The 27934-nt window shown below is 43.5% G+C and overlaps 1 protein-coding gene across 1 annotated transcript in view; it reads left to right on the top strand.

Moving 5' to 3' along the window:
• Positions 1 to 1758: 1758 nt before the first annotated feature.
• PDGFD (platelet derived growth factor D) overlaps positions 1759 to 27934 on the top strand; it is a gene marked incomplete at both ends in the record, with an annotated part of 144005 nt that continues 117829 nt past the window's right edge. Inside the window, one exon of the mRNA XM_084265351.1 lies at positions 1759 to 1888. Coding sequence (XP_084121477.1) covers positions 1759 to 1888 — 130 coding nt within the window. The remainder of the gene's footprint in view (positions 1889 to 27934) is intronic.

Here is a 27934-nt window from a genome sequence, read left to right as displayed (position 1 = left end):
TTCTGTTAGGATGATTGGCTTGGCCACCCTCCCTCTGCCCAGTTTCCTCCCTGCAATGGGCACCTAAAATACAGGCACATCTGCTCAGAAATAAAGCACTGTTGGAGCCTTTCCATTATTCACCACATGGGAGCAGGATTAGGTTCACTGTCGGTTTTGGGGAACATGAAAGGAATAAAAACCCATGAAAGGGACAAAACCCCATGAATTACGCATAACAGAGTTGCACCCTACTGCTTCCTTAAGACATACAAGATGTTTCTGTCCCATTGTCATCCTAACATGCTCTTGGAGAAAATGTTTCATACTGCCAGAGGCAGCCCTCTGAGTGTAGCAGGACTCACTCATCCAATACTCCTGAAACAGCACCATAACAACATTCTTTTCCTAGTGAGGTGCTGCTTCACGATGTTAAAGGTCTGGCAGCGTATTACAATCTGTTAGAATGGCTAAGACTATACAACATGCCTTAAGAAATAAACTGTGTAGGTAAGGATTTATTAGAGAGCCATTAAAGCCTGATAGTTTTTTTCTGTGCCTTCGCTTGATTATTTTCATTGCAGCTAATGGAAGGAAAAAGTATTAAAAAAGCAATCTGATCACAATCCTCACATGCCTTTGGTCTAGTCCTAAACATTTCCAGGCAGTAAACGCAAGCTTTTAATACCAGACACAGTTTTAATACAGTTTAACAAGGGTCTAAATTAGTAAGTAACTTTTTATGAAAAGCTCTGGACAGTGCTTGGTGTGACAGAAGAGCCCATAGACCTCTCCCAGGGACAACTGTGGCTTTTGACCAGTTATTCCACCAAGTCTCGTCACCCGCTCTGGTGCCACTTGGTGATCCGAGTCATCCCAGCCCAAGGGAGGTGGGCATTTAGCGGCCACGGCAGCGGGCCCGAGGGTGACGGGACACTTGGGTGCCCGGCCTCTTCACTGGCAGGGAGCCGCCGGCACACGTCTCCCACCGGGCCCAGCCGCGCCGGGAGCCCCGCAGCTGCGGAAGGCAGGTTGACGCCCCACCGGGGCAAGACCCCGCCCTACCCCCCGCACTGGCTCTCCTGACACTTTCTGCCCGGGCCGAAAACTGTGCGGCCGGTAGCGCAGGGAGGGCCCGGGCACCGTTCCCGCCCGCCTCCCTCCCTGCCCCCGGGCCGCCCCCTTCTCCCCGGGCCGCCTCCACCCCCCCGGCCCCCGCCGCCGAACGCGGGGCGCTCCCGCCGCACCAGACCCCAGCGGCGGCTCCAGCCGAGCGGAGCGGCGCGGCGCGGGGGCGGTGCGAAGCGGCGGACGCAGCCCGGCAGCGGGGCGCGGAGCTGCGCCGCGGCGGCCGCAGGGGAGCGCGGCAGCGGCAGCCCCCCGCCTGCGACGTGGGGCACGGCGCTGCCGGCCGACGGGAGGGGGCGGCGGTCCCGGCCCGGGGATTTCTCACCTTTGCCGAGTTCGGCCGGCCCCAGAAAGGCAGCAGAAAGTTAAGCGTGCAGGAAGTTTGGGGGCAGCTCGGAGAGTAACTCGGGAGCTGCGGCTGCTGTTTCGGGTGGTGTGGGGGTTTTGTTTTGGGCTTGTGCGTGCGCGTGTTTTTTCTTTTTCCCTCCGCACAACTCCCCCAAACACGCAAACAACCCGCAACAACAACAATAACAACCACCACCACCAAAAAGTCCGGGAAGGGGGAGAGAATACGAGAGGGGGAAGCACGCTCGGAGGGGAGAGCCGGGTTTCTTTGCAGAGACACGGTCCCGTTCACAGCGGATCCCAATGCAACTGTTCATCCTCCTCCTCCTCTACGCTGTCGTCTGTGCGAACTTTTGCAGCCGTCAGGGCACCACTGCCCCTGCCCAGAGCGGATCTATAAAGGCTTTGCGCTCCTCCAATATCAGGCGAGATGGTAAGTGTCCCTCTGCCTTCTTTATTCCCGAGGGCTGCATTAGCAGAGGAAGCCCCGAGCCCGGAGCGCGCCCCGAGGGCTGCCATCCCCCCTTCCCCGGGAGAGGGGACCGCATCCCCGGAGGCCGGCGGGGTCTGTCCGGGGCGCAGGGTCCGGTCCCCGGAAACCGGCGGGGATCGGCCCGGGAACGTGTGGCCAGGTGGCAGGAGGGGTGGGCTGAGGGAGCGGCACTGCCCGGTGACTGCTTCTCCGGGAGCTCCCAAACTTATCTGAGCAACTTCGAGGAGGTTTCCCGGGAGCCGGCGGCGCCCCCGGCGTCCCCTCCGGGCGGCATCCCGCCCCTGACAACACAAGGTGTCCGCTCCCCGCTGCCGCGGACGGTCTCGCCCGCTGCCCCTCGGCACCCGCGGGCTCTGTCTCCTCAGGGTCCCATTGATGTGCCGGGAACGGCGGCGAGTTCATGGCGGCTCCGGCCTGAGCGGGACCGCTGCAAGTCCATTCTGGGGCGGCGTGTGGCGGGCGGCGGCCGTTGGGCCTCAGGGCGGGGCGCGGGCGCCACCGTCGCCTCAGGGGTGCTGGGCAGGAGCGCGGCTTCTCCAGCGACCCGCGGCGGCCCTTCGCCCCTCTGGGGTCTGCAGCGGCTCCTGGGGAGCCGTGCTCCTGGTGGAGGGCCACCTCGGCGGGAGGGTCAGATCCCAGGGCCGGATGTTCGCCCGGCTCTGGTGGGCAATGCCCCACGAGGGCTGGCCTCGTCCCTTGTTCTCGCCGGCAAGGGTAGGACGCCTAATGATGGTGCGTGCCAGGGAGGGCGACGGCTGGCATTAGTGCGCTGCCCGCCTGGTGCGAAGGGTGGCTCCGGTCTTCGTGTTTGAACTCCGGAGTGTTCGCGCTGCGAGCCGCCAGCAGCAGGTATCTTCCGGCAGCTGAAGTGCCGCCGAGGTTGTACAGGACAGCTGCCTGGGGTGGCTGGCGTGCCTCAAGTGAGCGGCCGGCGCAGCCGGGTGCTATGGCCCCGGGGTGAAAGAATGTGGGAGCTGAACAATTCACCTTTGGAATCCACTTGTTCCCGATTAAAGAAAACCAGGTCTTTCGGTTTGGGAAGGGCAGTGAGCCTCTGGTTGGGGAGCAGCCTGTTGCGGTCCAACTTAACGTGGTAGGAGCTGCTTTTGTGGGGTGCAGAGTACCTTCTTGCAGAGTGAAATGCAAGATGTTCTCCCTGAAACAGAGTTAAGTTCAGTCTTCAAGTTAACATCTTCCAGTTGCCAGACTTTATATGTTTTATAAACCCTTTTCAAAAACCCAGTCGCTTGAGCCATTTCCAAGATTGTACTCTGTGTTTGCCAGTGTTTATTCTTAAGCATGTACGCAGTGTGTGTAATGGGTATACAGTTGATTTAGGAAGATGTTTTTGTTTCAGCTTTGAGCCCTATTGAACTTAATCTTCTGTACACGTTTCCTGAAGTAAGACATAGAGAAAGCAAAGAGTCTTTTTCTTAGAATTGAGATAGCAAGTCTGGAAACAAGACATGATTGCAGTTCCTTCTGTCTCAGAAGTAAAATTTTATCTAATAAAAAATGTATGTGTTTGTAATAAAAGCATGCCTCCATCATTTCTGTTTCGTTCTTTAAAACTATTGTGTATTTTATCAAGCTTCATGACTTGTTAGCCTGCCATTTCAAACTTCACAGAACTTAGACTGGCTCTGAACTAAGCTGAGCAGGCTTCCAAGTCGAACTCCAAACAAGCTTTTTTGTAGAAAACCGCTGACATTTACTTAGAACTTCAGGATGTGTTTTACTGTCATCTTCTCTGTCGAGTTGGTGAAGAAACCAGTAACCCCTAACATAAATAAAGTTTTCAGCTTATTGGCAGTGTGATGGGTGTTTCATCCCACAGAAGACGACGAACATGGTGAAATTGCTTCTTGGAATGATAATGAGAACAAGCCTATGTGAAATGAGTAGTTAATTGTTCTTTTACTAGTTGTAATCATCCAAAGTTGTGATTAAGCTTTATACCTTTAAAATTACCTTCCACAGCCTGTGCTGGCTGAACTTCCTGGGCACCAGGCTGGACAGTGTGTCCTGGTATGGCTGGTGGAGCATTTGATGATATGCATCAGGTTGCAGCATCTAAAGCAGATCAGCTGCTATCAGCCTGATTTTGCTGAAATGAACCAAACTCTTGCTTGAGTTTGCTAACTAAAGGTCTGTATTTCTGCAGCCAGAGGTTATGAGCTGACTTCCAAACATTGCATGTGTGTGAGAAGCTCACAAGCAAAGTGTTTAAACCGTAGTTGGCTCTAGGCCACTAAAAGTATTTTACAATTTTAGTGATGTTTGTGTGTTGTTTTGGTCTGAAGCGCTGATATGGAAGAACATTAAAGACACGTGGGTTGCATTGCTGAGTGAGGCAAACAGTATTTTTATTTTCTAAATGTTTGCAGACATGAAAATAGGGATTAGGCTCTAAGAGCACACAGTGCACTGGGGGTAATATGTTCCAGCAGTCTCTCTCAAAATGCACAGTAGGGATAAAAACTAATTAAATATTATGGCCTGGTTTGATGATGATTATTATATTGTGGAATTAAGAGAGATACTGAAGAGGAAACAAGGTCTGTTCAGCTCTTAAAAAAAAAATACTGTATCTTGGCAAGGCCAGGACCACCTGTGCGTTTTATTAAAAAAGAAAACAATCCTTTGGATTCCAGTTTTCTGTTACCTCCAAGCAGGATAAGCTAGGGATGTTGCATACACAAAGCTTTAATGTGGAGGCTTAGTCTTGCTTCTGGCCAAAACAAATCTTTGCACTGTGCATGATTCAAGATTGTCTTTCTTCTTTTAGGCTAAAAGAGGTTGGCCTATTTCTAATTGCTCTTACTTAAGACTGAGGTTGCTCTGGGAGGAAATCTATAGATAAGGGCAGCACCTAAGAAAAAGTGCTGTTCAGTGACTACCAAACCTAACCAGACTGTACTTCCTGCTGAAGATACTAAGAATATAAATAACCTGCTTACAAGACATCTTCTTGTCCTGGTGGAAGGACGGGCCTTGATGACTCAGCTGTCCCCTGTAGCACTAATCAATTTTTTAAAGTGTCCTGGGGATGCCAGCCACATTTATAGCACACGTAGTGGTATTTACTTGAAGTGTGTATTAATGCCATTACCAGCTAAGTCCTTTCAAGTTCATCAAAATAACACTCAGAGGGCTTCCAGGTGCTTCTCCAAGCCTCAGTTTCCCAGTTTGCAGTATGCAGGTAATACTGCAAGAAGTATGATAATTCTGTTTCTGCTAGTTTGGTTGGTTATAGGTACCCAGAGAGAAAAAGTGAAGATGGAAAGTGCTGAGTATTATTACTTATTGTAGGGTGTGTAACTGCAGCATTCATTGCTCATTCTTATCTGTCCCTGAACAAACATTTGTATGACTGCTCAACCTGGCAAAGTATGCTGTAGTAGTCTGTATAGTTAGACTAAGCATTGCTATACATATTTTAAACATTAAAATCTAAAGTTTAAAGAAAAGGCAGAACAGAACAGACAGCATGGTGTCAAATCATTTCAGTATGTAAACAACTGGAAACCATGGAATCAGTATCTTATGATGTGGATTTGAAACCATAACATCAGATGACTTGAGATAAGATTCTGGGCTCTTGTGGTTTTCCTTTTGAAAAGAGGGGGGAAAAAAAGCAATTTCCAAATTTTGGTTTGCTTGTGCAGCAACAAAATATAAAGAGAAGTTGTACTTTATCATTCTGGGGAAATGGCAGCAGCTTTTGGCTCGTTGCTGGCCTGCCCAAAGTGGTGTGTGCTATTAACTTGCCCTCTCTTTCCCTGTGTTGGCATGTGCCTAAGCACAAGGAAGAGCATTTGATGATGTGTGCAATATTCTCTTACCAAATAGATGTTGCTGTCTGCTCTTGGGAAGAGGCATAATTGGGGGGTGGAGGGTATTTCATGCCAATTTGAACTATCTCTCGTATTGCTGGTAGTGTAGGAACCTCTGTATTGGAATGCATTTTTTGAGTTCTTTCATAATAGACATGTACACATTTAAAGGACTCTAGTAAGATAAACTGTGTCAGTTGGAAAATAGCTAAACCAAATTTGCTTTCGTAAGCATTATTTTCCTGATGGGTTTTGTATGGTTGATTTTAAAAAGTGTAATTCAGGGTTTATCAGATGGAAAAAAAAGCCTTAGTAATTTACCCGTAGGTATGCCCTTTGGTCTACGATTGTCTAACTTTGATGTCTCCTGTCTGTATAATTAAACTGCTTAAACTAAAGTATCAAAGGACATTACATGAGAATTCCAACCCTGACTCAGCAGCAAGCATCATGGAGGAATTCTCCAAAGAAACCTTGAAACATGTTTCATCAGGCAGATGTATATTGTATAGTGGAAGTCCCTTACAAACTCTTTACCCAGTGTCTACACACTTCTTGCTTCTTTTTTATTTTAAATGTATTTTTGTAAAACATTATTAGGCCAGCTAATTCTTAGAGGGCTTGCAGAGAAAACTTGATAACTGCATTGCTTTGATTCTTAGAAACTGAACATTGCTGGAAATTCTAAAATGATGTATTTTTTCAGTGTGATCCCACAGAAACTTGGGGTTTTATAAAACACCCATGAACAGGCATAAATAGGAAATTCAGGGGAATCATTAGTGCAATAACAATCTTCATATCCTTAACTTTGAGCATCTTTATACTTCCATTAATGTCCAGGGGGTCAGTCATACAGGATTCTGCTTTAACAAAGCTCAAATAGCTTATACATAAATGAGGCAATGTTAAGTAAAACTGTATCTTGCATGAAGCCAGTACAAGTATTTGAAAAATTTGTATATCATACATAAATCAGAGGACACAAATGCGAGGAAATGAGAATAAACATGCTTAATGTTACTGGTTCCAAATTAGAATTAAAAGCAGAGTATTGTACCCAGGGTAATTTTTTAGAGTTAAAAACCAAAACAAAACAAAACAAAAACAAACTCAACACAAACCCCTGGGTTTAAGGTAGGTTTTTTTAAGTCCTACTTGAACAGTGAACTGTTAGGCAAATATTTGAGCCTAGCTATTCGAGTTAGTTAAGATCCTCTCTTCATCATGTTGTTAGCTGTGCAATTTAAGGCGTTTGGGTTGAAAGCAACAGTTATGTTTAAAAATGTTTGTCAGTTTTCCTGGTTATGAGTGTAAGTTCTGAAAGTAATTTACTTGTTATTAAAAATTCTATTAAGTAAAAAGGAACTCACGGGGGAAAGGATTGTCAAAGACAGAAATTATTTCAATAAAATAATATACAAATTCACTGCATTACATTTTCTGGCACTTCTTTAGACTGGGCTTAAATACGTAAAAGGAACAGATCTACAAAATGTGCATTATTTATACAGCAAGAAACTCCTTTGGGGAACAGTAAATTAGAAGGACAGGGAATGGCTTTCTTTTCGCTCCTGTAATAGTATGTACACAAAAAGTGCAATGGAAGTTTGTATGTTTTATGCTGTAGTCTTTTTATATGAATAGTCTTGCTTGTAGTAAAACATATCTGCACCAAGTTACAGACTGATATCTTCAGCAACAAATAAAATACCTTACAGGACTGGCTCTGAACACAGGAAAAGTGTGCAGTTGCCTGCGATACCAGCGTCCAAAAGGCTTCAAGATGCCATGCTCCTCGTTGCCTCCAGAGCAATAATACTGACCTCCAGAAATCCATCCCCACCTCCATCCTCCTGTCATGGCATCTTTTGCAGCTGACAGAGGGGTAGGCATGGGTAGAACACAACGTGCCTCAGCTGCAGTGGTTGTCGACCTTGTCTCTGCCATCCCACTTCCCCACTTTCCCAGTCTCAGCCCTTTTCTGACATGCAGGAATATGAAGTCTGGTTTTCCCACAGCTCTGGGCCTAGCTGTGTCACGTCTCTTTGTTTTCCTCCTCTGTTCCTGGTTCAGTTTTGCCTCCTCAGCTGAGAAGTCTTGAGGTAGCTCCCAAAGTTCATAGCGTGTTCCCAGCCCCAGAGCAGGGCTGTCTGCCTCTGCCTGCTCTGGCTTTTGTGAACCTGCAGGCATTTGACACTAGGATATTAAAGGACTCCTCAGGAATACATTGAGACAGTGGGAACTGGGGGTCCTGGTGAACAGCAGGATGACCATGAGCCAGCAATGTGCCCTCATAGAAGCCCAATGGCATCCTGGGGTGTATTAGAAGGGGTGTGGTTAGTAGGTCAAGAGAGGTTCTCCTCCCTCTCTACTCTGCCCTGGTGAGACCACACCTGGAATATTGTGTCCAGTTCTAGGCCCCTCAGTTCATGGAGGACATAGAACTCCTTGAAATGTCTGGCACAGGGCCACCAAGATGATGAAGGGATTGGAACACCTTCCTTATGAGGACAGGCTGAGGGATCTGGGCCTGATTAGCTTGGAGAAGAGGAGACTGAGGGGTGACCTTATTAATGCTGATAAATATGTAAAGGATGAGAGACAGGATGATGGAGCCAGGCTCTTCCCAGTTATGGCCAGCAATAGGAGAACAGGCAACGAGTGCAAGCTGGAGCATAGGAAGTTCCATGTGAATATAAGGAGGAACTTTTACACGATGAGGGTGACATCACTGGAACAGGCTGCTCAGAGAGGTTGTGGAGTCGTCTTCTCTGGACACATTCAAACCCCGCCTGGATGTGTTCCTGTGTGATTTAGTCTAGGTGATCCTGCTCTGGGTGGGGGTTGGACTAGATCATATTTCGAGGTCCCTTCCAACCCCTAATGTTCTGTGATTCTGTGTTACCATGGAGGCTCTGTGTTGGCATTGTCTGTACTAAGCATTTGCCCACTAATACAGGAAAATTTAGTAGTGCCCCTTTTATTTAGTTGATTCCAGCTGTATTTAAGAATTGACCCCTCAAAATCTTTCTATTTATGAGGGGGATTACGTTGTACCACATTTCGGATAGAAGTGGCCACTTGTGTCACTGCTTCTGGCTAGGATCTCTTGGCTAATACACTGGACTGTGTTAGGTTACTTGGCAGTTTGTTTCAAATCAATCTCCTGTTTACAAAGCGAAGGAAATGTCCTGTTTACAGTGTCAAACTAGCTAGATTTTCTTTTGGGAGCTTGGGTTTGGCTCTAATATTTTTGGTAGGGAATAAATCCTACATGATCTCAAACTTCCTATTGTACTTCAGTAATCTTCAGTTTCATGCTTCCTTTTTGATCTGTGTCCCACGCTGTGAAGGCCAACATCCCACATTGCTGCTTTGGCAGTCAGAGCTCCGCATGTCTGGAGATGGTGCAGGAGGACACACTTTTACCTTCTGTACAAACTTCCTGCCAACGTATTTTAGCCCTGCTGTGTGCACTGGGACTTGATGATGTTAGACTCTGTAAAAATATTTATTAAACACTAGGTTGATGAAAAACTTGAAAAATAGCCGTTTTGACCTTTGCTGTGCTGAAATCAATGGCAAAGCTTCCATCAGCTTTTCCTGCAGCGGGGTCTGGCTCACAGTTTATTAATACATAGTAAAAGGAATTCAGTGAGGAGGTTGTTAGAGGATCTTAGAATCAAAGAATCATTTGGGCTGGAAAAGACCTTTAAGATCATTGAGTTCAACCATAAACCACGACTAAACCATGTCCCTAAGTGCCACAGTCTACATGTCTTTTAAATACCTCCAGGAGACTCCACTACTTCCCAGAGAAGCCTGTTTCAATGACTGACAACTCTTTCAGTGAACTAGTTTTTCCTAATGTCTAATCTAAACCTCTCCTGGCACAACTCGAGGCCATATCCTCTTGTTCTGTCACTTGTCACTTGGGAGAAAAGGCCAACCACCACCTCACTACAACCTCCCTACAGGTAGTTGTAAAGAGCGATAAGATCTCCCCTCAGACTCCTCTTCTCCAGGCTAAAAATTCCCAGTTTTCTCAGCTGCTTCTTATATGACTTGGGTCCCAGACCCTTCACCAGGTTTGTTGCCCTGCTTCAATCACGCTCCAGCACCTCAATGTCTTTCCTGTAGTAAGGGGCTTATAAGTGGAACTTTCCAGTATTCACAGTTAAGATACTCAATGAGTGTCTATGCACAAAAAAACCACCCCAAATCCTGTGTGCTGAGGTGATGGGGTGACTAATGTAGTTACAGGTTGTATAGCAAAATTACAGATCAAAGGGTCGTGGGTTCAATATGTCATAGAATCACAGAGTGGTCTGGATTGGAAGGGACCCCAAGGATCATAGAATTCCAACCCCCTGCCACAGGCAGGGCCACCAACCTCCAGGCATGATCTAGGCAAGGTTCCCCAGAGCTCCATACAACCTGGCTTTGAACACCTCCAGGCATGGGTCATTCACCACCACTTCGGGCAGCCTGTTCCAGCACATCGCCACTCTCTCTGTAAAGAGCTTCCCCCAGTAACTAATCTAAACCTTCCCTCCTTTAGCTTCAATCCATTCCCCCTTGTCCTGCCGTTATCAACCCTTTTAAAAAGTTGATTCCTCTCCTGTTTATATGCTCCCTTCAGGTACTGGAATGCTACAATGAGGTCCCCCCACAGCCTTTTCTAGGCTGAACAAGCCCAGCTCCTTCAGCCTCACTTTGTAGGGTGTATTTTCTTCTATACTGACTGTCTTTTGTGTATCACCCACAGGATATGCTATGAGAGACTTCAGCTGTAGTACATTTCTAAACAAGACCTTAAGGAAACCTGTCAGTATTTTTCAGTGTCTTGCATTGCTTCTGTTTGGTTTTCAGTTTTAAAGAGACTCCAAATGCAGTATGTGTGGGATTTTGTTATTGTTTCTTGTTGGATTGGTTGCAGAAGATTTTTCTCATAGTTGAATGTTTCTAATCTGATATGACTCACAATGAAAGTGGATTGAGGGTAAAGCAGAGACCAGTGTGGTTAGAGAAGGAATAAAAATAGGTACACAGAATGTTGATTGCCAGAAGTACTGTGAAATTTGGAAACTCTTTATATACTGTTCTGCCTTTAGTTTTTCAAATGAGAAATTTGCTTGAAAGGTAAATCCTTTGCTTTAGCAAACCAGTGACAATCGTGTCGCATAAAAACAGCAAGTAGGTGGTAATAATGCCCTTAGATTCTGTGTGGAAATGGACCAATACAGCTTCTTAATGACAATGTCTCAGCAGGGATAAGCACTGATAGGAATGATTTCAGTAACGCATCCAGATGTCAGCAAAAGGGTTTAAGACCTCATCACAGAAGCCCACAGAGAGTTTGCTGCTTTGAAATCGATAGAAAGCCCCGAAATTACAGTACTGTTTCTCTTGCTGGATCAGGCTGCAGGCTTGTTCCCTTGTTGCTGTAGGTCACCTTCACGTTGTTGTATTAGGTGGCTGTTTGGGAATCAGCACAGGAGGATGCTGTTTGCTTCACTGCTGTCCATACAGTGTGACGTTGGGCTCCAAACCCCAGTGCCAGCATGTGCTGCTGTTGTTCTGGTCAGGTGGGTATGTACTATGAGAAGGAGAAAGATGTTCTTTGCTTCTTCCATCCTATAGTGGGAGGGAACAGTTCTTTGCCTGGACAGACTTGGTTTTGTGTTTGTAATTAACACTTGTCACCCAGGAGAGCCTAGTGGTATGGTATGCGTTTCTCACCATTTCCCATCATTCATCACATCCTGGGACGTGGGAGCTAAAGTTAACCTGTTCTAAGCAAGAGATAAAACTCTTGCATCATGTATAGTAGTATATGTGCGGTCTGCTTTGACGTAATCAGCACTTCCAAAGTCAGTTCTCAGACAGTGCATGCTCTATTTGCTGCACAGTGCACACAGAGTCTCTTGAGTGGTGCCTCTGACAAATGGATGCAATGACAGCACTGCTTTTGCAGCACCTTTGAGTGATGCTGAGGTGTCTTGGGTCTGTCCTTGCATGGCAGAGACAGGTTTTGGGGTTACATCCCCACCCCCATACACACAGCCTGCCTCCCAGCAGACTTCAAGAAATGAACAACACGGAAGCGAGCATCCATCGTTGCAGGAAAGGAGCTGGTTTGCACCACACAGGCTCCTCATGCCATACTCTAGTGCACACCTGGGGACTGATCCTGAACCTGCATTGTTCCTGCATTGGCAAGCACAGGAGGGTGGGAGCTGGGTCAGCGTGGTTGTTCAGCCTGCTCTTTCCCCAGTCTGCTAACTGGTGACAGCACATGCAGTAGGCTTTCACTGGGCACTGTTCATGCATTTGGCAACATGTGTTTTCTCAAATACGTGATTAAGCATTCCTCAGTTTGGAAATAAAAACAACTCCTCATGGAGTCAAAAGTATTTATATGGTATTTATAGGATATTGTTTCACATGATTTGGTGTTATCTCCAGAGAAACATATATACATATATAAACATATTCTCCAGAAGCATGGTGAAAGCATACACAAGCAGAGAATTTTAGCATAGAAAGCAAATGTTACAGGATACAGGTAGATAAGAATGTGGTGAATTACTAAGTGCGATGCAGGTAGCTGTAGCATATATTTATTAGTGCCTTTCATGATTCGTTTCATACTGATCCATACACTTGAACTCCAATCGGTATTAGATTATTAGTTCAAAAATCAAATCAGTACAAATCACTGAAACAGATGTTTCTTTGATTCTTCATGCATACTCGGTTTGTATTTCAGTGTTAGGATGGCAGACGGGCTGAAGCTGTGATGATACAAGTCCGGGGTTGAGGGGAGAAGCTGTTCATCATGAGGACCAAGTCCCTGCTTAGGGACTTGTCTGAGCAGTGGTTGATGGGAGTGTGGCAGTGTGTCCTGCTGAGGCTCACCCAGTTCCCATGTTCTCCTCCGCCATTGCCTTCTCTCAGGGGAAGGGATCTTGGTTGGAGACACAACTGTTCTCTCCTTCAGCTGTTTTTGCCTTTGTTACAGCCATGGGAAAAACATCTGGGGTTTGCTGCTGGGGTATCTGTCATCATGAAGGACCCCAGAGACACCTGAGATACATGGGCTGAGCTCAGAGGTGTAAGTCCCTCTGTGATCCTCTTCTCCAAACAGGTTCTCCTCTCCCCATCCAAGTGACAGGTTATAGGATGAGGGGGAATGGACACAAACTGCACCAGGGCAGGTTCAGATTAGACATTAGGAAAAAATTCTTCACCAAAAGGGTTATCAGGCACTGGAACAGTCTGACCAGGGAGGTGGTTGAGTCACTGACCCTGGATATATTTAAAAGACAGGTAGACAAGGTGCTCAGGAATATGGTTTAGTAGAGGACAGGTATGGTTGGACTTGATGATCTCAAAGGTCTTTTCCAACCAGTGATTCTGTGACTCTGACTTTTCTGCAGGCAGTAAGACTATATGGTAATGCCTTTTCTTTCACTCTCAGGGTGGAGCCCTGGCACCTTGCAGAAGCAGAAGTGCCACTCACAGCCATCATTAGCTGTGGGCAAAGACTGGAGATCCTTACCAGGGTGTACACATCCTTAACATGCTGTGGCCTTGCTGTTGTGCTGTCCTTCCTCCTGTTCACTTTCCTGCTCAGACTTGCCACTGTGTTTGCAGGCTCAGAGCTCTGTGACGTACTGAGGTAAAATGACAGGGCATATGGATAGCAGGTTTTGGGGAACAACATGCAAAACAACAGCGTGATGTCCTGTATAAAAATCAAGTATCTTGGCTCTCACATGCCTTCATGAGAAGGACTCCTGTGACGTGGGTGTTAAATAGTAGTCTGCCCTCTGAAGAAAACGGGGAACAGAATAGGGAAAGCTGTTATCCTGGGTTTGTATCTTTGCATGTTCCTTCGGTTTGGTTTCATCTAATACATAAGGAAACAGAAGAAAGCCATGAAGAAGAAATCACAATGACTTAAATCAGTTCAGGTTTTGGGTTTTTTTAAGAATTACTTTAAGGTCTTTTTATCAATACATGCAGGATATTTTCCAAGGCTTGGAGGTGATAACTTGTATTTCTGTGTGAGGATCTTGTCTCAGGATTTCTCTCTGCAGCCTTAAAACAATGATGCCATTTCCTGATGCTGCTGCTACTTTTCAAGCCATCACCAACTCTTGTAGGACCTAAAGTCAAGGCTTGTCTGGTAGACTGCTTTTCACCTTACCTTATGTTAGCCGTTAGTCAAAATACTGACAGAGGAAAAAAAAAGTGTCACCTGCTTTTCTTATCAGGAGAGACAGAGCATATTTCTATGTATGCTTTTGCAATGAAGTGATTGGAAATTTAAGAGCACATGGTCGTAGTTTTGACAATCTATTCCTAGCACTTCATTTTCAAAACAGCCTTTGAAGATGATTGGCCAAACCAGAATGGAAATACCCAGAGCTGCCTTAATTCTTTTTAGAGGGGTGGCCACCTAATGTGGCATCTGCTTCCCTTCTGGTCTCATGGGTAGGAGACATCAATTTCCTTATGATCCATTTATCATAAAATCAGTATTGTAAGCTTTTATTTTACTGTTGCTGAAGCAAAGCCTGTACTTGAGACAAACCAGCATGAACTTCACAGCATTAGGCACAGCTTAGTTGGCTTGATGTTTTTACCAGTTTAAAGGATCTGATGCAAGCACGTGAATCTGTGTGGTTCTGAAAAATGGATTTGACAGAGGTTCCCTTACCCATATAGCAGCAGCAGCTGGCACAGCTTTTCAGAGGGCGTGAGTGGGATTGCTGGGAGAGCTGACGAGAATAAACCCAGGGAGCTCCCACCAGGGAGAACAGACTGACAATACTGGAAGCTGAAGATTTCTAGTACCTGTCAAATTACCCCATTTTCTATATTGAAAACAAAGCACCGCCCTATAAACTTTCTGCAGAGTATTTGCTCTTATGGTAAAACAAAGGAAGCTCCCCCCCCCAAAAAAAAAAATTAAAAGGGAAGAAAAAAAGATTTTAGCAACAGAGATATCTTCATTTCAGTTCTTGCCAGGACAAAAAAAAAACCAAACCAAACAATGTGGGATTTAGCTGAAACATAATTTTAAAATTAAATTCAAAGACATTAGGTACAAAGTGGAATTCACTACACAGACTTGTTACCTGTAGACAATAAAGAAAACAGAAGAACCAAAAATGTTTTCTTTCTTTTTGTGAGCTTCATGGTAGGGCCAGACATGGCAGGACTGAAGGGTGAAGTCATACAAACTGAGTATGTGTGTTACCATCCATGTGCTGAGTGCCAGGGGGAAGGAGCTGCAGCCCTGCCTCAGTTTCCCACTTCATCTTCTCCTCGCAGAGCAAACACAAGGCAATGGAAAGGCTGTCACTGCAAATAATGGCTAGGCAAAGAAGGAGAAGAAGTTGGATGGTGTGCTAAACCCACTCCTCCCTGCTGAAGTACCTGCTCTGTGTCTTGCTGCTGAAGGTGAAGGGTGTCCCCTTGTTTCAGGGTGTGCTGGACGGGGCTCTGTCCTGTGTCCTCGCCTCTGCCCAAGGACCTGAGCCACAGCTTAACCCTGTGCCAGCAAATATCCAATATGTGGATAAAGTCCCAGATGGGAATTTTTGCAGTTCCTCCATGTGATACTTTGGCTTTTGGTAAGGCAAACAGGTGATGTGTTCAGTCTTTGTATTCCTCGCAGAGCTGCGTGGGAAAGCTGGTCCATGTCCGCCTCACCTGAAGCATGTGTGTCTCTCGTGTCATTTTGCACCCACACGTGCCATTTTCACTTCCCGTGGAAGACAAACAGCGGGTGTCAATCCTGTCTTCACTTAATTCCTAGTGTGGTTTAAAACACTGTGTGGTTGTGCTCATTTTGTAGAAAAGTAATTTACTGTAATTGTGACCTTATTAAGGATGTGTGATTTCATCTGCAATTCACCTCTTACTAATGACTGATAAATAAAATGCTAATCTATTTTACATCTTTTGTGTTGCACAAGTTCAGGTATTCAGATGACTTAATTAGCACCTGATTTCTGCACTACACCGAATAGTTGCTCCCCTTGGCAGAGGAGAAAGGAATATTACAGCAAACATGAGAGGCAGCATCTTCATGTGTGCTTTCCTGCAGATCCGGTAGCTGGAGTTACCCTGCATGTGAAGAAACATGCTTGAATGAAAACAGTTTCTAGGATTGTCTCATAAATCCATCAGGATCACTCACTCAGCACTGGGGCAGCAGCTGATACCATCTAATTTGAAGCATCTCAAATATGAGTTTATGAGCTGTACTATCCTCTAGTGGTTGGTGTCTGTCCCATGATTATTCTGGCAACTTCTAAACTAAAATATCATGAATACACTTCAGATGGCTTCGGTTGTCCTGCCCTTGGAGAGGTCCTCTGTTGCAAAGGCGCTTCAAGCTGTTCATGCTGCCACTGATGGGTTTGTTAAGTGGATATCTTAGGACTTCTGGACAGATTTCCAGTGCTCTCAAGGCTCTTAGTTTTGAGACCGTAACCGTATTTGGTAGCCTCCTCCTGCTTCCCTGAGAGAAACGGTGGTTCCTGGTCTGTGTGACTCCGTGTGCATGTACCAGCATGTAGCATCTAGGCTGCCCGTGGAAAGACAGCCACATGCTGTGCAGTATTACTTGAGTCCAGTGCAAATACTCTGTGTTCCCATTGAGCCTTCTGAAGATCATAGGGAGCCTCTACGCTGTAACATTTGCATTTCCTGCCCTTGGCTGGCTGTTCTGTCCAAAGAATTTCAGAACAATCCTTTTCCATTTGCCTCTGTTTTGAAAAGAATCCCTACTATGGACCAAATGCCATTGTTAGCCAGTGAAAAGCTTCCTATGCCCCTTACAGTTAGGACTTCTCCACAGTGAGTGCAAGGTGTTGTGTATTTATTTAGTCCCACTGTCCTTGTTAGTATGCATGGGATCTCAGCTGATGCCTGTGTCTGGGTATCTGGGACCTAACTCCAAATTCAGGTGTCCAAATTACACAGCGGTGTTTACAGGCCTTGCAACCTTCTGTACAAACTCTGTACAAGACTTTTATTGTTCTGCTGGACCTAGAAAAGCAGGTCACGTTCCTTGCTTCTGCAGCTTTGGAGCTGTCTGGATGTAAAACTTTTATATGACAGTAATAAATGTGTTGTTCTCAGCTATAATCATGCTTTATATTTCAGTGAAAATCTGTCTAATCCTGTGTTGTTTTTGAAGAATTGATCTCATATGATCTTGATAAAATTAATAGCAGTAGGTCTATTTACTTTTTGTACTGTTCCATTGGAAACACTGTACTGGTACATTGGAGCAATGTACTCTGGTACATTGGAAACAGTGCTTGTGGGGCTGCTGTGCTCCGCAGACTGGTCCACACAAATGCCTAAAATCTGCAAACTTTGCTTTGTGATTAGTTTTTGAGGGGGTTCTCTTAAATATAGGGCTCAATTGTATAACAACAACATTGTTAATCAAAAATGTATGCTTTCTAGTTTGAAATCATGACAGCTTATTTGAAGGAGTGAGTGAAATGTAATACTTCGCAAAATATAACACATGCTGTTGGATAACTGCAAAATGCTGTTTCATTGAGATCTGTCAAGTTTTACTCCGTGAAATATTGATGTTTTCTTAATTATATATGGAATTATGTACGTATTATGAAGAACTATGCTTACCTTCTGATGTCAGCTCAAGTTTTGCAGCCATATTGCAGAAGGATGTAGTTCATTAAATACCTGGATTTTCTGTATGTACAGTAGTTCGAATGCTGGTGTTGGCATTTTTTTTTTCCAAAATCTGTGACTTCAGATGCTACTGTATAGAAATTTCACTTTCATTATTCTTGGTTTCAATTTACCTGGCAAGGTTGGAGTGAATCTTTGTTTTCCATTTTGTGTAGTTCACTCGGAATTGAGATACCAGTTTGGGCTTACAGAAACCCACAAACCAAACAAAATTACTTGTTTTCTCTTCCCCCATGAGTAAAAACCAAATACGAGTGTATGGAGTCAGAATTGTAGAGAAGAATATCCAAAATATAAATAGGAATGTACCTGCACTGATGCTTTCAAAAAAGATTTAAATTTTTACTTATTTTTACTTTGGGGGACTCAATGTTTCAGAAACATGGCCACTATTGCATGAATAGGAGCAACGGGAGTTAATCGATAGGCAAGATTTCCTTTATTTACTACATCAGACTTGAATGTAAAACATGTTACGGTACTTACTTTTCTCATGCTTTCAACACAATTAAGGTAATTTCATTTAACTAAGAGCTATTTAAAATGCTGGGATATGCACATTTTAATTGAATCCTGATTTCTGTTCAAATGCAGCTTGATGCAAATCACAGTCAAAACAATCATTTTCATTATTACAAGTATGTTCTCTGACATCTTAAAAAATCGTAAAATTCAGGATTTGCAATAAATATATGGTGAGACAAAGTAGCTTTAAGTAATATTAGACATATCTCATCTTCCTAAGGAGTAGAAAGAATTAACAGAACTTGTGCTAAGTTACATTTAATTGCAGACAAATATGTCCCTAATGGTTGTGCCTTGAAGTAGTCTTTTAAATTGAACAAGCCTGAGCAGTGGAAGTGGAACCTCAGATTAAAATTAAAGATGAAAGTTAGGTTTTCTACTTTAAATCCCAGCTGAACTCTCAAGATGTGAATCAATCCATCTTCACACCTCCACAGTAGATCAGAAAACAGGTCATGAAGTCAGTCAGTTTATTTCAGGTCCTGGCTACAGGCCTTTGAAAAGTCTCGTGTGTGTATATATTAATGTGTGTGTGCGTGTGTTTGCCTTATGCTTAAGGAATTCTTACATGTTTACATTTAGATTCGGTCTGCATCACGGTGTGTTAAGTGAAGCAGAAATGTAGCTGATACAGAAGAAAAGTTCATTTTACCCAGCTTTGGTGGTTTGAAAAATGGGGCATCTTGTTAAAGCTTCCCTTGTAATTGAGGGGGAGAGAAAGGCACCAGCAGAGAACTGTTCATCCCGTTTGTTTTAGATGTCCATCTTCAGGAGGGATGAATTACCTTCTGCATGCGCTGCCCTTTTGCACTCAATAAGGAGCAAGTCCAGGGCAAGTAGGTCAGTAGCTCAGCAAGATCAGAGAAGTACCTAAAAATATACCAGCTTTTATCGCTCTCTGAGAGGTGTGAGTTAGGTCATCTTGATCTCTTCAAAATGCTGCATCTTGAGGATAAGATTAAAGATTTCTTTAGTGTGATGCACAATGGCATTATGCTAGTTATTTCTGACTAGCAAGTGGTATCCATATATCAGCACGGGAGTGTGAGTTTCGAGAATAACATTGGCTACCACTGCTTTTGGGATATGATTTGGAGGGTTGACACTACTGTTGGGATAAGAGCAGGTCTAGGATTGAGTTTGGCTTTCTTTTTTTCTTTATTTTTTTTTTCAGGATCACAGGCTGTTATTACATAGATTTAGACCAGCATATATTTGTACAAGGTCTTGTGTTAGCTTTTTTTTATATGTACAGATGTCAATTGAGATTATTCGCATCGCACCTGCCAGCTGTTTTAGACCTCATAATGGTACTGGGCTCTGACTTACTGAGAGTGAATATGTCAGAGGTTTCTGGAAGGTCTGAAAGCACTGCTGGTAAGAAAGCAGCTCTCCGTGATGACTGGTTGAAGGTACACAGTCATTGAAGTTGAGCCAGAAGTTGCTGCAGAGTTCTAAGTACCAAGGGGAAAAGCAGTTGGTTGAATGGCAACTCCCAAGCTGCAAAGAAAAGCCTGAATCTTCTTGTAGTAGCATTCCCAGGAAGATACCTTTGGGTGTAGGCTGGTTGTATGGACATGTAGATGCAAACATGTATCTGCACTTTTTGAGCCAATTATCTATCTACCTTCTGGATTTTCCCCATAATGTTTGTCTTGCTGGCCAACTGAAGCCTCTTTCCCTTTTCATTCTCTTCCCTCATCCCAACAGATCCCACTACTAACATAATACTGTGAGACCTGCGCCTGTGCTGTGCATATTCTCCCTGGACCTGCATCTGTAGGCATTGACTTCTACATGTGTTCCCACACCTCAGACTATGTAATGGGAGATATTTTAGCAGTCTACAACTCACATGTTGTAAGATAGCATTTTCTGTTGTTGATCAGCAGATGTTATAAAAAAAACAAAGAATTTGTTTTAAGATGTATTTTCTTGCTTAAAATAAACCTATCTAAATGCAGATATAAAATACCTGATACCTCGCCTATGAAGAGAGGCTGAGGGAGCTGGGCTTGTACAGCCTAGAGAAAAGAAGGTTGCGGGGGCACGTCATTGCAGCCTTCCAGTGCCTGAAGGGAACATACAAACAGAAGGGGTATCTTTAAAAGGGTAGCTAATGGCAGGACAGGGGGAATGGATTGAAGCTAAAGGAGAGAAGGTCTACATTAGATAGTAGGGGGATGTTTTTTTACAGAAAGAGTGGTTAGATGCTGGAACAGGCTGCCCGGAGAGGTGATGGATGCCCCGTCCCTGGAAGTGTTCAAGGGCAGGTTGGATGGGGCCCTGGGCAACCTTGTGTAGATCCAGGCCTGGAGGCTGGTGGCAGGGGTTTGGAACTCTGTGATCCTTGGGGTCCCTTCCAACCCAGACAATTCTATGATTTTAGAATATCCTGAGTTTGAAGGGACCCATAAGGATCATCGAGTGCGACTCCTGGCTCCACACAAGACCAGCCAAGTCAGAGCATGTGACTGAGTGCATCATCCAGATGCTTCTGGAACTCAGTCAAGCTCAGTGCTGTGACCACTTCCCTGGGGAGCCTGTGCCAGTGCCCAACCACCCTCTCAGTAAAGAACCTTTTCCTAATATTCAGCCTAAATCTCCCCTGTCGCAGCCTCATGTTGTTCCCTCGGGTTCTATCACTGGTCACCAAAGAGAGGAGACCAGCGTCTCCTCACAGAATTTTATGATTCTGTGTCTAAATCTCACTGTGTTAAGGCCTAAACTTTATTTAATATATTGAATTCAAATAAATTGTTATTCTTTGGACAGCAGAAGTAATGCAACCTGATCTCTTAAGGCTTTGTACCTTGCTGGTAGGCTGTGCTGGGAAATGTGAGCTGCATTTGAAACTTTCGCAGTGTTCCAGCGTACAGTAATATTCTCCCTCCGGATTGCCTGCTGACCAAGGAGGATGAGACTCACTCTGCTTCCCTGCTCCCAGGGAGGCATTAACACAGTCTCCTCTCTCCGTTCTCCTGCCTTTCTTCGAAAAACTAACAGAACTGAAATACCTCTGAGGCTTTTATCCTCAGTTTAGCCAACAGGTTCAATAGTTATTAGGGAAGCTCACAAAAGGGAATATAGGCATAGAGTAAATTCACACTGGTGGTGTTATTGAGTGCTAAAGTATAAAAAATAGATTTTATGTATACCTAGAATAGATTTTGTGTATACCTAGAAGTCCATTTATGGAAGCAGTGCAACATGAAATCAGGCCTCAGAGTTGCCTGAGCTCTCATCCCACTGGAGTGTGGGGTAAAGCTAGCAGTGACTGCAGTGGGAATAGAGTATTGAGAGCTTTCAGAAATCCCTACACAGTTGCATTTTTATTTCTAAGAGATTTATGAGTATTTCAGAGAGTAGAATTTAAACACATAGAGGAAGAAACACAGAGTCATAGGAAGTAGGGAATTTATTTTCTTGAAAAAGAAGAGAAAATGAATGTCTCTTCTTGAAAATGATACATTAATGAAAGCAAAAGTCCGGAGAGATTCTGTGCCACTGAGAATGGACATAAGGTGAGTATATCTAAAGGAAAGGTAATTAATGTGTAATTCCTGTCTGAGCATAGAACATGCACATAACACAAAGCATAGATTACAGACTGCATGAGGGAAGAAGAGAAGTCACATTTTACTTATTAGGCTGAGGGTTATATCTTGATAGGAACATCACAAGTCAATTAGATTTGTTTAACATTGTGCAATGGCTCTGAATCCAAAATAATTGCAACCAGAAAGGTTTTTCTGGAGATCCAAATACTGTTTCTAGTTCATATGTACAGCATTTACAACACAGATCATCATAGCTAAGTGTGCCCTGTCTCATCCTGTTCAAAAAGAGATCCCAGTCCATTCTTATTCAGCCCTTTATATTATTTCTTTCCAAGTACTGATGCTAAAAAAATAAATTATACAAGCTTGGGCTTTTGACACTGCAAATAACATGTAGTTTAATGATGTAATTGTGAATCAGTTGTCTTTTCAAATTTAAGCTTCAAAAGCTTTAGGTACTCGTACACCAGAAATCCAAACCTAAGGGAATAAAGACATGTCCAGTGGGGACTTTAGGTCTTGCTTCTTTGTTTTACAGCTGTGAGACATCTTTTATTTGGATAAACAGACTGCAATAAAAGGAGATGTAAGACCTAGTGAATAGAAATGTCAAAGTGAGACCATGTATAAATAACACAACAGAGAAAAGCTAAGATGGGATTCTTTCTTTGGCCCTCTTTGGGAATAGATGATGGAACCCAGTGTAACTGAAAAACAGTGTTTCTGTAGAGGTCTTCTAAGGATTTATTTACACAATAAATTCCCTTGTTCAAGTGGTAGAAGGCCTGATTCAGAATATTTCTAAAGTGCATTTGATTGCATCTAATGTGAGACAAATAGTTTAATAAATTTTGAGCAATGCTAAGACACTTCTGGATTTGACCGTATGCCCTGGAAGATAATGACATTGCCACCGTTGCTTCCAATGTGCAGAACTTGGCCCTGAATGAAATTGAACAGAAACTATCATTAAATTAACTGTTTTTAGGAGTATGAATCCAAACAGAATTAAAAAAACCCAAAACCCTGTTACCAAAAATTCTTATCTAATACTACAAAATTCCTTATGCTTGTTGTATTTTTAAGTTCCCTCTGAGGAACTTGGCACAAGTGCTTTCAGAAGAAAGATACCAGGCAGAATGAATGATGTGGCCTATTCCAGAAGTTTCTACCAAGACATACAAACCAACAATTACAGGAGTTCCTTCTTGTCTCTATTGTTGAGCTTAGGTTAGATAGAATCATAGAATCACAGACTGCTTTGGGCTGGAAGGCATGTCAAAGATCATCTAGCACCAACCCACCTGCCCGCCTTGCCATGGGCAGGGACACCCTCCACCAGACCAGTTTGCCCAAAGCCCCATCCAACCTGGCCTTGAACACTGCCAGGGAGGGGGCAGCCACAGCTTCTCTGGGCAACCTGTGACAGGGCCTTGTCTCCCTCATGGGAACAATGTTTTCCTTATTAGCAAAAGGCAGATGTGTATATTTTGAATATAATATTTATGAATATGTACAATATTTTGAAGATAATATTTGGACAAGTAGTGGTTGTTGGTCCTCTCCTTTGATTATTGTCTGTTGACACTTGCATGTGATCCAGCTAAAGGATCTCTGTATCTATTCTGTTTTGAACTGATTAGTAGTCCTCTGGGGAAAAGGCTAATTCAGACCAAAGGAACTGAAGTTAATAATGGCATTTTGTATCATAATTTTAGTCTGCACCTTGAAAGCTTTTAACAGGTGCTAAAAATAAAGATAAGGTCCTAATATTTCTTACTGTATCCATCTTTTCACCTGACGTCTTCATGAGGCTCAGAAGTGTTAGATGTCTTTCTTCTCCTCTTCTCTAGCTTGATTTTAAATATGCTGAGAAATGTGACTCAGATACAGCAACAAACGTAAACATGTTTAATCCTGGGAGTGGATTACTCCGTCCCCTTTATGTTTTGCAAGCCTGTGGTGTCTCTAAGCTATAGTCAGCTTTCAAGCATTTTTTTTCCCCATGACTAGAATCTTCTCAGCTTGATTGTCCTCTCCCATACTTCTACTAAACTATTTTTGTCCTTCATTCCTCTGTGCAACTTAGCTCCTTTCTAGCCTTCAGTAGGGATAAGTAGTGCCTTATGCTACCCACAGTTTGTCTTTCACTTCTCATGCCTTTTTTTGGTGTTATATGCTGCTAAATCAGCATTTTTTCAGAGGCCTGAATCTTTGCCTATTAACAGAGCTATATCTGTCTTCCTGCTAGGCGATGTTCCTAACATAATTTACTGCTCTTCACATTCCCTATGAAGTACTTTGCTAAAATTCACATATTTTATTCAACGTAAAGTATGTGCTACTGCTTCACCTTTGTCCATTTTTAACTTGCAGTGCAGTTGGAAGAGCTGCCTCAGTCCACGTCCCTGTGTACAGGTCAAGTGAGCTCCATCTTAAAAATAGTATTTTCTGGGCTACTGCTGGTACTTTTGGGGGCTGTATCAGAGCTGCTTAGCAATCCTCCTATAATTCTGGCCGTGATTTGGCTGTGCCAAGTTTATGTCGGTTTGCTCCCAGCTGAACTCAGTCCTCTGGCTTGGATGATTCTCTCTTTGGAAGTGATTCCTTGGTGTATTTATAGAAAATGATCGTATTACACATTAATAAACTGACCCTTGCTAATAGGAAGATATTCAAAGTCATTTTGTTTCCTATTCACTTCTGTAGTGCAGAACTAGCGTGCTGGGCTCCAGTTTTAGCACACGGACGCTGTACAAGCAGTGGCAGCATATTAAGATTGGTTGGAAACTAATAGGACAGATAAATTAGGTTTTGGTTGCTAAGTTATTAAAATGCTTTTCTGAGTGACAGTAAGTTGTTTAGTGAGCAGTGAAGCAGCAAAGATTGGTTTAGTAAGGGTTTCCAGTCTTTGTGGTGAGAGCCAGCATGGATTCCCTGATGCCTGATAAAGATGCTCCCATTCTGCAGCCTTTTTCTGAGTGGTGTCATTAAGAGAGTCCTTTTTTCTATCCAGCCTCCTGTTTTCTCTTAGAAATAGTGTATCTCTCAGCCTCTCTTCCTATCTCGTATTGTTTCCAGTTAGCTCAAAGGTTAAAAATCCAGTCGTGGGGATTGACAAGCAGAGATGTAGGCTTAATGTGTTCACACGGGAAACCAGCCCTAAAACTCAGCTTGCCTGCAAATGTGCTGAGTCGATAAAAGACCCCTTTGCATAATGTTATTGTACATGCTTCAAGCATAGTATAATTATTAAATTATAGCTCACCAAGTACAAGTCTCACATGCTTAAAAATATTAATAGTTTGACAAAAAACTACATATGACTTAAGAATTTATGTGGTAGCAGTTTAAAGGCCAATCTCATGCCTGTATGAAGGACTAGCTCTGTTTACCAGGGTCCTTTGCAGAAAGTGGAGATATATATACCAAGCATATACAATCCATTGAGGTGGCTGTCTCAGAGCTCTAATGTTTTGCACCTTTTGGGTTTTTTGTTGGCTTAAGTGGAAGAAAGTCGACAAGAGCATTTGTCTCTCGTGATAAATCGGGTATTAAATACTTAGCAGAACTCTCCATCATAGTGTGTCCCATCTTAACAATACCCATTTTTGAACCTGTCCTTTTTAAGAGCCTTTCTTTTTGTCCCTGAATCAAGCCAACACTCAAGCATGCACTTCCATTGCGTTGACTTCAATAGCATTAAACTTCTTTGTGTCCGTGCGTGTACATTGTAAACAAAGGTCTGACTGCAGAAGTTACGATGTCAACTAGTTGCCTGAAGGTGAAAATCTGCTTCCAAGGTGCACTGTCAGATCTTCATACTCAGGAGAGATCACAGAGTGTGCTGCTACATGCCAGCACTTAGAGCTAAAGGAGCTCTCAGCAAACCCTTCATGTTACTGCAGAGTGAAGCGTGACCAATATTTGCATTTGTTCTGAATCACCTAATACATTTGGTACTACTTATCTTCCTTTTTTGCCTTGTTTTGTTTTGGATTTTTCCCTATTGAGAGGTACATTGTGATTTAAGAACAAATAAAGCTAACACAAACAATTCAATAAAAGAAGCATGAATACCTTTTTAGGGTGGAAAGACTTTGAGGAATCTTTCTTTTAGAGTGACGGCTACTTACACATCACCTGTGTTTTCTCATTATTCCCATTGTGGGGCTGATCACCATGTGGATTTTGAGCTGAAAGACTGATCTCACCACCTCTCACAGCTCTGAACAAAGGCTCCATTTTTTTTAGTCTTTGGGATTTTTCTTTTCTTTCATGAATGGATGATTTCAACAGAGTGGGATGCTACAAAGGAATGGCTGATGCGCTAGGCCTGTAGTCCAGGAAGTGGCCTTTCAAATGATGCCATTGTGGTGGACCTATAATATTGTTACAGACACAAGTTTATTTATCCCAGGGTCCTTACTCTGCAAGAGGAGTTCCTTCAGAACTTGTAAGTTTTAGACCAGGAGATTTAATCTGACACCTTCACTATGCAGACTGTAATATTTCACCACATTATTGGTTCATTTCTGATACATTTCTGATCACATTTAGAGCAGATTTTTGTTTCATTACTTAAAAACCCTATTTTAAAACATTTGAACTTGCTAGGATCTGTTGTTAAGTTATTCCACTGGTTCAGAGTTTAATTTGTTCTCATTTTCCAACTGAATTTATCTAGACTCGCCTTTGAACTGTAGCAGCTTGCTGTGCCTCAACTAGAAATACTTACAGTATTGGCAGTGGGACCAGAAGATGTGTACTGGCTAAGAAAGTTTTCAATATGTGAATTTGCTCTGGTGTGAAGGATTACTTACAACTTTTTAAGCCAATGAGACAAACTTGTCCTTTATAGCAGTTTTATACAGTTCTGTCATCCATGTGATTGGCCAGAATTAAGATATTTCCAGATGGCTTTGCACTTTATTAGTAAACCTTAAATTAGGATGTAACATGAAAGCAGTACCCTGCTGTACCAATGTGAGGGTGGTTTCCAGACTCGGAACAGTTTATGATGTATTGTAAGCAGAGGTCTAGAAATTCGGTTTGGGAAGTGACTGCATAGGACCTCTTCCTTCACTGTGGTTGTCCTTCAGATCTGGTGCGGCTTCATGAGTCATGGTCCGCTCCACGTGTAACCCCTGTGTGAGCCGTTAGCTCTTGCCTGACAGAAGCTTGGGGTTGTGGTAGACAATAGGATGCTGTCCTGGAAAAAGGACATTGGGAACTTAAGCAGAAATCGTACTTATGTATTAATGGTTTTATTGAAGCTTTCAAATAACAAGAAAATGCTCCAGAAGGTTGGAGGCTCCTGCAGATTCTGGAAAGAGTGAATTTCAAATAGTTGGGGTTTTTAATAGAAGAATAGATTGTGGAGGTGGCAAGCTTTCTGGTGGAAGAATATTTGCAGCGCTGCCTAACATGCCAGTGAAACAGTGAAACTTTGGCAGAGACCCCTCTGCATGCAGTGCTAAATATTATGCTAGAAAATGCTACCATGTGTTGTCAATTAGTGATTTGAGGAGAAATGCTCATGAAATAGTGAGCCAGAAAGGATGAAATATAGCAAGTGATATCATCTTGTTTACAGGGAGATTCAGTGGAGCACGGACTTGCTGAGGGTTTAAAGGCCCGTAGATGCACAGATGTTCCCTGAAGCTGCCTTACAGCTCTGGGTTTCTTTCATCTTCATTGAAGAATGTCCCACTGAAATGGAGTGGAGTTGGTGACACCTTTGGATTCACCTCACTTAAAGATTTAAGCAGTGAGTGTGTGAAGGTGTTCATCTGGTTTCTCTCCATAGGCAGTGAACAATGAGAATCTTTTATCTTACCATCATAAGAAGGCTACACACCGCCTCAGACATCAGGGTGGAGTAAGTCCCCTCTGCTTTCCCATTGTTTTTGGCTAACCTTTTGACTCTTGTGGGACAGAACTCTGCATCCCCCCTAACTATTAGCATGGCAGAGCACGCTAACTGTTTCTTAATTTCAATTCAGAAACTTTGTTTAGGGCATTTCCTTGATCTGTGACCTGCTGTCTTCTTTCTTTGTCTTACTTCACTTGCCCTGGTCCCCTGGGAGAATGCATTAGTTTACATGACTTTTTTGACTTCTGTCTGCCTTAGAAATTGTTATGCTCAGTCATGTGTTGCTCTGAAGAGGTTGTAGCTTGTCTTAAATGTTGCACAACTGGGATCAAAAATGGCCGAGCTGGAGGACAGAATGGTAAGGCTACTATGAGCTGATGTTTCTGTGTTTGTATCTTGTTGCCAGAGCGAAGTTAATACAGAAATGACAGAGTAG

Source organism: Gallinula chloropus, assembly GCF_964237585.1.
Source record: "Gallinula chloropus genome assembly, chromosome: 1".
NCBI lineage: Eukaryota > Metazoa > Chordata > Aves > Gruiformes > Rallidae > Gallinula > Gallinula chloropus.
Note: the sequence above shows the minus strand (reverse complement) of the source record. Positions and strands in the feature narration are given on the sequence as shown.